Source organism: Rosa chinensis, chromosome 4 (genome assembly GCF_002994745.2).
Source record: "Rosa chinensis cultivar Old Blush chromosome 4, RchiOBHm-V2, whole genome shotgun sequence".
NCBI lineage: Eukaryota > Viridiplantae > Streptophyta > Magnoliopsida > Rosales > Rosaceae > Rosa > Rosa chinensis.
Window position 1 is genome coordinate 66,273,141 of NC_037091.1, and position 9,956 is coordinate 66,283,096.

General features: G+C 37.3%; 1 protein-coding gene across 1 annotated transcript; it reads left to right on the plus strand.

Moving 5' to 3' along the window:
• The first annotated feature begins 251 nt into the window (after window positions 1-251).
• LOC112196233 lies at window positions 252-8,718 on the plus strand. The gene is made up of 11 exons (XM_040517978.1): window positions 252-354; window positions 522-670; window positions 859-1,365; window positions 1,472-1,827; window positions 1,950-2,492; window positions 3,101-4,331; window positions 4,654-5,007; window positions 5,229-5,466; window positions 5,628-7,837; window positions 7,931-8,067; window positions 8,202-8,718. Exons 2-11 carry the CDS (start codon window positions 584-586, stop codon window positions 8,413-8,415), a joined length of 5,877 nt encoding a protein of 1,958 aa, XP_040373912.1. The 5' UTR covers window positions 252-354; window positions 522-583; the 3' UTR covers window positions 8,416-8,718.
• The last annotated feature ends 1,238 nt before the right edge of the window (window positions 8,719-9,956 follow it).

The window sequence follows — 9,956 nt, forward strand, 5'->3', positions numbered from 1 at the left end:
TGAGTTTTGGTTTTCTGTTTTGTGGTTAGAGTCGTGCTGATAACGTGTTTAAGTATAATGTATTTGAGAGAGATTGATGAGAGAGATGTGTTCTTATTATTGAGAATAGGAGCCCTATATATAGGGATTACAAAGTGCTAGTTCTAATGTTACAAGGAATACCAATCCGTGTAGGATTGGGAAATCTAGAACCTTCTCTCCTATTGCTACTCCTAGTTTGATAAGGCACACTAAATCGATATTCCTTCAACACATCTTTCATTTTTCTTCACTGGTTTTGATTAGTCTAGTGTACAAGTTTAAAAAAGAGGCCCACTGGTTTGGAGGTCAACTGGTCAAAGGGGAACTTGTCTTGTAAGTAGCTGAAAATCTTTACCAAATTAAATGGTTGCTAATTTATCTTGTACATGGCTTTCCTTATTCTTGTATATTAATGCAATGCATGCAGTGCTAGATCGTCGATCATCTTTCAATTTGACAAAGAAAAAGCTGTTCTGTTTGATCTAATTGATTACATGCAGGTTAAGAGAAACAAGTGCATCATGACTTAAAAAGTCTGAAAGTGCATGTTGATTTGTTGATCATGATGGAAGGTTCAGAAAGCTTCACTGACACTGTGCTTTCTTGGTCCCTTGAAGACATATGTAATGAAAACCTTTACAAGCACCAGGTATTTGATCAGATATATCTAGAATAATTTTGTGAAATTTGTTTAAAGATCAGATTGACTTGATCACCAGGCATGAATGCTTTTCCCATTATATGATTTCACTGCGTTTTAGATTCTATGAGCCTATGTAGTATCCACAACATATTTTATTTGTAACATCACTTTGCTTAATCTTTTGTGTTTTTCAGGTGGAAAAGATTCCCGAGTCAGTTCAACAATTTGGGGCATGTTCATATCCATTATTGGATGAAACTCGAGCTCAGTTGCAATCCAGTATGGAATCCATGCACAGAGCGCCATTTTGTCAAGTAAATGCCATCCAAGAGTCAAAGCACTATGAAGGAGAAACAAAGCTATATGATATAGAGATTGATGGCTGGAGAAACAGTGATTCTGGCAAGGAGTTGCACAAACCCATTCAGGGAGATGTTTTTGTTTTAGCAGATGCTAAACTCGAAACTATATCTGATTTACGAAAGTTGGGGAAATGGTGGTCACTTGTAATAGTCACTGAGGTCTCCACAGATAAGAAAGAGGATGATAGAACCTTTCTTTCCCTTAAAGTCAGAGCACCGAAAGAATTTGAAGTCAACAATGGCAATGGAACATCACTGTTTTTGGTCTTCTTAGCAAACATAACTCCTAACTTAAGGATATGGAACGCAATGCACATGTGCATCAGTTCCAGATGGAAGGTACAATCATTGGTTCTCAGCATTAATGTTTCTTCTTTCGTTTTACATTTCCAATTTGCAATAATTTAGTGATACTACCAATATTTTTTTCTTCCAATTTTGTTAGGTGCTGTTTGGTGATAACTTTATGAAATCATTCAAAAAGTTGAAGTCATTCCAAAAGAAGATGTCAGTACTGAATCTTCTTCTCAAGCTTTCGAGTGGCTGGAGACCCAAGAAAAGAAATGTAGACACAATATGTAAAATCTCTTCGATGACACTGAAGCAATTTAAGGTCGATGATCTATATATTGTTTTGACAATCGACATTGAAAAGGATTTGAAATACATGCAAGTGTTGAGGATGTGGGACTTATTGCCTGGTCTGTTGGATATCCAAAAATTGGCAGATCGATTGGACTGCATATTTAGTAGATACACGAATCTTTTTGTCAATCTCTGTAGAGAGAAATGTCTTGAGGGGTATGTTAATTTATCATTCTAGTTTTATATAATTGATGTTGCCTGAACTTTTCTTCAAGTAGTTTATCTTAAAATTTGCTTTAGATTGTAATGATTTCTGTTGGTTTGTCTTTTGCGACCAGTCATTTGGAAGTTCCAGCAAGCTGGCCCCTCTCTTTGGATGTTGTCCGCTATAAAGATCTAAGCAGCACCAAAAGCATGAGTAATTCTGTTGGTGACTCTTCTGTGAATGGAAGTTGTGTTGAGAATTCAAAGGTCAATGAGAGCTTGTTGCTGATGAAGTTTTACTCCTTATCATCTGGGGTAGTGAACTTCTTGTTATCTGACAGAGAGGACAGCAAAGTGGATCTCCCTTTTGAAGTTACTGACCAAGAAAGGGAGGCTGTTCTTTATGATAGAAGTACATTTATACTGGGACGGTCAGGCACTGGAAAGACAACAGTTTTGACTACAAAGTTATATCAGAAAGAACAGCAGCACCTTATGGTTGATGAAGGTTTCTATGATGTTGAAAGCAATGCAGTCGGGCATGCTGGTCTGCATAATAAAGCTGTACAGAGTTCTTCTTCTGCATTAAATAAAGGGATGGTGTTACACCAGCTTTTTGTGACCGTGAGTCCTAAACTCTGTTTTGCCGTCAAACAACATTTTTTACGCTTGAAAAGGTGAGCGGATTATTTAAGCAAAAAGATGTTAATTTGCTCATTTCTTTTTCTCTTAAATTAGTTGTTTGCTTTCACTGGATCGATATATTGTATATACTGAACTCTTTAGATCAAGTGCACCATATTTGTTTTAACATTCAGAGTTCTAGAAAAACTATGTCCTTATTGATTAACTAGCTGCCCTGTAAAATGCAAGAGATATTGTTCTGTTGATCACGATGGATACATGCTATTATCTTTGATGCTTTATAATTGTTAGCACATCTAAACATGTGAAATGTATGTAAAATAAATAAAATAAAAAAACTTATGTGTATAGATGTAATGCCTAGTTATTTTTATTGGTTTGATATGTGTATAAATTTTCCAAAAATATAATATGATTATTTTCATTCATATCTCGTATCTTTGGACAATGTTTTCACCATGCATGGATGCATGTACGTTATGTTTTGCTCCCCTCTGTGTAATAGCATACTTTCCTAGTCATTTATCTGAAGCTCTTTAGATTTATTTCTAGCTGATTCTGGTGCTGTCATGGAAAATCATTTGGTCCTTGTAATTTTATTTCAACTGTAACTATCATCTTCATATTTTATGTGTCCCAGGAATAGTAATTTGAAGGGATTTGTTTTATTTAATGTTCACAGTTTTGCTTCCGGCAGAAGCAGTTTGGTTGATATGGATGATTTTGATGATGAGGAAGCTCAATTTAGGGGTATCCCAGATTCTTTTTGTGATATTCCTCCAAAATTTTATCCGCTTTTCGTAACATTTCATAAGTTCTTGATGATGCTTGATGGAAGTCTGAGTAATTCATACTTTGAAAGATTCCCAGACATCGCAAAACTACCTCAAGATCGACAGCGAATATCAAGAGCTAATGTGCTGCAGACCTTCCTCACCACCAAGGAGGTCACATATGCAAGGTTTAGCTCATCATATTGGCCTCATTTTGATGTTCAGTTGACAAAGAAGCTTGATGCTTCACGAGTCTTTACTGAGATTATTTCTCATATCAAAGGTGGTCTTAGAGCGTTGGAAGCAGGTGATGGAAAACTCAGTCAGTTGGATTATGTGCAAATGTCAGAGGGCCGGGCTTCCAGTTTAAGCCAGCAAAAGAGAGAGATAATATATGATATATTTCAGGTATATGAGAAAATGAAAATGAGAAATGGTGAGTTTGATATTGCTGATTTTGTAAATGATATTCACCATCGGCTCAAATGTGAAAAATACAAGGGTGATGAAATTGATTTTGTGTACATTGATGAGGTCCAGGATCTTGCCATGAGCCAAATTGCATTGTTTAAACATATCTGCAGCAATGTTGAAGAGGGTTTCGTTTTTTCTGGAGATACAGCCCAGACTATAGCAAGGGGTATTGATTTTAGATTCCAAGATATACGACATCTCTTTTACAAGAAGTTTGTATTGGAATCAAGAAAAAAAAAACACGACAATAGGAAAGAAAAAGGACAGATCTCAAACATCTTTCAGTTGACACAAAACTTCCGAAGCCATGATGGGATACTGAAGTTGTTGCAGAGCATTGTTGAACTGATTTATCATTTTTTCCCCCTCTGTATTGATGTCTTAGAACCAGAAACGAGTATGATATATGGGGAAGCTCCGATTCTACTCTATTCTGGAAATGATGAAAAACTATTCAAAAAAATTCTAGGAAGTAGTGGGATTATTGCCGGAAATATGGGTGGCTTTGGTGCGGATCAAGTTATTTTGGTCCGTGATGATTGTTCTCGAGAAGAAATCTCTAACTCCATTGGGAAGCAAGCTCTAGTTCTTACTATAGTGGAGTGCAAGGGTCTAGAATTTGAGGTAATTAATATTTGTTTATTTAATCTTGCAGATTTACTATCATCATTAGTAGATTACTAGGTTATTGCTTTTGTGATCTGCAGTTAGTTATGCCATGATCTGGAGGATGTTCTTTTTTGATGCCGTATGTAATCCCTGTACCTTTTTTTTTTCTTTCTTTGTCAAAACTTTCCTTGTTGCGTCTTCATCCAATTCTTCATAAATATCATATAAGATGCTGGTTCATGTTGAAATGAAGAGAAGAATATAAACAAAAATATGTTATTGTGTTTGAAATCTATCTTTGTTACATGCATTCTCAGAAACTTAGTCCCTTTTGTAGGATGTACTCCTATACAAATTTTTTGGATCATCACCACTGAAAAATCAATGGAGGGTGCTATATGAATTCATGCAAGAACAAAATTTGCTGGACTCCACATTACCTGAGCGCTTTCCAAGTTTTGATGATGCCAAACACAGCATGTTATGCTCTGAACTAAAGCAGTTATATGTGGCTGTCTCTCGTACAAGACAGAGACTCTGGATATACGAGAATGTTGAAGAACTTTCCAACCCAATTTTTGACTATTGGAAAAGGCAACATCTTGTACAACTTAGAGAACTAGACGATTCACTTGCACAAATTATGCAAGTTGCAAGCACTTCAGGAGACTGGAGATCACGTGGCATCAAGGTCTGCTCAATCCTAAGTTCCTAACATGAGTAGAGAGGATACACTGATGATGAGATTAATAATAGTAGGCTCATGTTAAGTGATTATTCATTAGAATTGAAATCATTATGTTTTATTATAACTTTTGTTATCATTAACATAAGTCAACTATTGTTGTGACAGCATTATTTTTCAACAGTATTAATCTAACATTTTAACTTCATTTGATTTGTTTCTTTCAGCTATATCATGAGCATAACTACAAAATGGCCAGAATGTGCTTTCATAAAGCTGGTGATACATTTTGGGAAAGACGGTCTGAAGCTGCTGAGCTTAAAGTCAAGGCAGACCATATGCGCACTTCTAGTCATGGAGAGGCAAATGCACTCCTTAGGAAAGCAGCTTCAATTTTTGAAGCTATAGGCCTGTTTGTACCTTCTGCCAGATGCTTTTATGATTTGGGCGAGTATGAACGAGCAGGTATGATGTCGATATTGGGTCTTCTTATTTTTCCAGCCTTCATAATGACAGTTTAAGGGCTATGGCGTTGCATGACACCTTTCAGGGTGTCTTGTCGTACTTGAACATTCAAACTCCTTAATTGCTTGTATTAGTTCAAATATTTTTTTTAATTGGTGCAGGAACAATTTATTTGTATAAATGTGGCGAACTGGAACTGGAAAATGCTGGGGAGTGCTTTTATCTTGCTGAAAATTATGTGCTTGCTGCAGATGTGTATGCTAGAGGAAACTTTTTCTTTCTGAGTATTTCTTCTTGTTTACGAGGAAATATATTTCACAGAGGTTTGGAATACATAAAATATTGGAGACAACATGCAAGAGACGAGTATGATCTGGCCAGACAAGCAGATGAGACTCATGAAATGGAATTGGAATTTCTTGAGCATTGCGCATTTCACTATTATGAGGGAAAAGATGACAGATCAAGGATGAAAGTTCTTAGAGATGGAATGCTTTCTACTCGAAAGTTTTTGAATGCTCAGATTTCATCACGCACTTCAAAATATTTGTGGGAAGAAAAACTGCCTGGTGATCTTAAAAGGCCTTCAAACAAAAAATATGAGAAGCAGGTTTCTATTGATTCACTGGTCTACTTCTGGAATTCTTGGAAGGATACAGTTGTACACCTGTTTGAATATCTTGGATCGATAGATGTTAATGATTACATAAGTCATGGTGACTTCTTTCTGAATTATTTAGGGGTGTGGAGGCATTTTCATGATGGTCTAAATCCGCTCTATCTTTCACTCATTTATGATATTGACTGGGTGAGAAGTATTGACAAGAGATCTTTCCCAAGAAATGAGGAGTCAATCCCCATTGATGTTCACCGACTTGTCTTGGATGCTCAGAGTTATTGGAGTTCAGAGATGCTTTCTCTTGGCATTAAGGTTTTGGAGAAGCTTGAAGTGCTTTACAACTTCGCAATCAATAATTCTGATTCAGTGTTCTGCCAGAGCCGGTCTCTTATCCTTATATACGAGGTTGCAAAATATCTTCTGGAATCCAAATTTCTGAAGATGACTCATTATCATGCTGAGACACTCCACAGATTTGTTACATTGTCGACTGAGAATTTTGTCTCTTACATATTTCCTTTAGATTGGATGAGGTCATCAAGAGAGGATATGATTTCTCTTAGGCAAATTGATTCTTGTAAGTGTTTACTGAATCAAGTCATAGTTGAGTACATCAGCTCGACAAACAGGCTTTCATCTGGGCAAATGGGATGTATTGCGATGATCATTCTTGGGTCCGGTAAGCTGGATAATGAACTTTATGAGAAGCTTATAAAAAATCTAGACTGCAACTCTCCATGGAAAAAGTTCATTGAGGATCTATGTGACAGTATTCAGTCAGAGCTGCCAGAAGGTTATAATAGTGAGCGCCCTAAAAATGCCACAGTTCTTGAATATTCGGTGGCACCTGAGAGAGGTCCTTTACTTGGAAATATCAGTCATCAAGAACCGAGAGAGGTGTCTCTTTTGTGGAAGTTCCATGGTGCTTTGTTCAAAACTTATAGTCAGAATTGGAGTTTACATTGCTACAATATAACACCTGATTGTTTCTTATATCTTGTAGATTGCCTTCTGATTCGGATCTGTTGCTTTCAAGGTTATGCAATCACTACAAGATCTTGTTTCATTGAGCGGCTGATATATAAGGAGGAACATAATCAAGTGATAGTGGATGATGTTCGAATATCTTTTGAATGCATCCTTCAGTTTCTGACTGATGTTGTTCGGGAATTTCTTTTTAATAAGACGGATATGATTAAGTGGATAAAAAAGTGTACCAATAATAGTTGGAAGGTGTATTACTCGCTACTGATGCAGAGATTGGTTTTTGTGTTATGTCTGCTTTATTTGAATTTTGGGATGGGCTTTGATATTCTCTTGGATTTGCTGAGGAGGAAGTACATCACTGACCAGTTACCAAAGGAGTTCTGCTATGTCCTTAGGGGAATTGCATCTTTACGTGATTCTGTTAGTAGACATGTTGATGTGCTAGCTCGAGCTTTTAAGAAGAGCGGTAATCCTTTGGTGGTTGCAAGTTTTGGGATTGATTGTTCAAGGTTCTTCTGTTCAGATGCCATTATCATCAACATGAAGGCTAACATATGCATGGCTGAAATAGTAAGATCTCTATTTCCAAAACACTCTATGATTCGTTCTTCACAAGGGCAGACATACACCACTGAGAACCTTCGGCATTGGAACAGAAATAACTTCCCCGTGGATTTTGATCCCTTGTGGGAAATATTTAAAGGTTTTAAACCAGCAAAGGAAAGAGATCAGTGCAATATATTTTCAGATGCCTCAAAAATCAAGGTAATACTAGCTAGCTAGCTTAGTTCTTACTATATATGGTTCACATTAGCCAGCGACTCAATGTATTGAATTTTTCCTTGATGTTCTTTTCAGTTGGATGTGGAGAAGATTATTCGGCTTTTGGCTGCCGCATGGTCTGGCCTTGATGACAAAGAAGAACGAAAGTTATCTAGAGAAGTGCTGAGCATGCTGGATGAATTGGTGCAACTCTATGCCGCATTAGATGGGAGGTCGGCTATAAACATTTTGATTGTCTTCAGATAGCTGTTGTGTCTCTTGATTAGACATCATGATAACTATTTCATTTGCTATTTCTGGGATTTCATCAATCTTAGTTTTACTTTTCTCTATTTTCTGTTCCCAGCAGCGAACGTGAAGTTGGAAACAATATGGCTACAGTTGCAGAACTTTCCAGGAGGATGCAGTGGAGAAGTCAAAGATTTTTTTGGCCGGAAAAAATTCAGCCCATCTTCACTGAACTGTATATGGAGCACAATAATAAACTAGCTAGGAAGGCACATAAGGCTGTTGCCAAGTCTGGCCACGGCAATGAGGCAGGAAACGGTGATCGACTGTAAAGCTGAGGAAAAAGCATATATATGCTAGTTCTAATTCAAATTAAGCCTTCAGAAGTTGATGCTGCCACTGCAGCGCAGCAGAAACTCAAACTGACAGCTACGGGACTGGAAACACGAAGAAGGCGATGCGATTGATGATGCAGGCCACAGAACTCTCTCATTCTCTGTTCTCTATTCTAAAGCGCAAACCTCCCTACACTGTTCATTTTCGTTTGTCGTTTTCCTTATGAATAGTGTGTTTTCTTTTTGTTTGCAACTCCGCTATATATAAATCAAACAGACGTGTGTTTTTGATCCAAGTTGTAAAAGTTGATGGAAGTATTTTAGATATACTAATCATCCTTAATCACCGCCAACCTTCATGCAGGAATTAACAAATATTTACAAATTACAAGTGATAGTTTGTCCCGTTGAAGATTTTCTCGATCAATAAACTTGTCACAAGGGAAAAAGTCTTGGGCTGATGTGTGTCACGTATGCCATTCCAAACTCAGCAATCATGTTGTGTCACATGAACGATTACTATTCAGGTGATCGGCAAATTAGACTGGGCGGGATAGCCGAAACAGTGTTCTCAAGATTGGTTTCCGTTTTGGATTGATCCAACCCAAACCGTCCGATCGTCTACAGTCGTAGCAAGTCTTGATTGTCTCAGCCCTGTCGGCTTTGGATCGTTTTCTGTGGCTTTCCCAAATAGAGCCCAAAACGTTGAGATTTCTTCACGTTAACGCTTCAGTTCTCCTCTGTTATTGTGCCCACGTCTCTCTGTGCCCCTCTTTCAAAAACAGAGTCTCGGAATTTGAAAATTAACCCCACGAACACGAAACGCCTTCACTAACCTATAACTTTTACTGCTAGTAATTATAGCGCTCTACTCTGCAGTAGAGTCTGATGACGCCATTTGTCTAAACCAAAACCCTAGCTGCTCTCCACGTGTTGGTATGAATGTGAATGCAACCGCACGCGCCTTTTCCTTTTCTCCACTCACAGCAGCTAAGGCTAGCTATAAGTTGAAGTGATGAACATAAAAAGCTGGAATAAATTTCAAGGCGAGGAAACAAAAAAAAGGAGAGGAGAAGAAATATCAGCATGCACTCGGGTAAGAAAATTTCTGGATTAGTTACTGTTTCAAATCTCTATCTAATCCAAAAGTGGATTAGTCTCGCTTTTGGTATTGAAAATTGTAATTACCTTAAACTGTTACTAACACATGCAGAGCTTGCTCTTTTCTCTTACATGATAGTGATCTTAATCTGTTGATTAGGTTGATCAGTGAAGCAAGTGTGGAAGATCGACAATGTGAAAGAATTTGAGGAATATTACAATGGAAGGTTCTGAGTCTTCTGATGATTTCACTGACATTGTGTTTTCTTGGTCCCTTGAAGATAATTTTAATGAAAATCTCTACAAGCACCAAGTACGTGGTTAGATTTCATTTGTTTTGTTTCCTTAAAATTTGGAATGCTTGGTCTGGAAATGTGTTTGCATGTTTAGTACTACTTGATCGATCATTATTTTTTTTTTTTGGTCAAGGATTTTAT

What these genes read in the sequence shown, in the direction of transcription:
- LOC112196233 (XM_040517978.1), top strand. Translation starts at nt 584, where the DNA reads ATGATGGAAGGTTCAGAAAGCTTCACTGACACTGTGCTTTCTTGGTCC. An exon ending in AAAACCTTTACAAGCACCAG is followed by an intron (nt 671 to 858) that starts GTATTTGATCAG and finishes TGTGTTTTTCAG; the next exon opens with GTGGAAAAGATTCCCGAGTC. An exon ending in CATTTTTTACGCTTGAAAAG is followed by an intron (nt 2,493 to 3,100) that starts GTGAGCGGATTA and finishes TATGTGTCCCAG; the next exon opens with GAATAGTAATTTGAAGGGAT.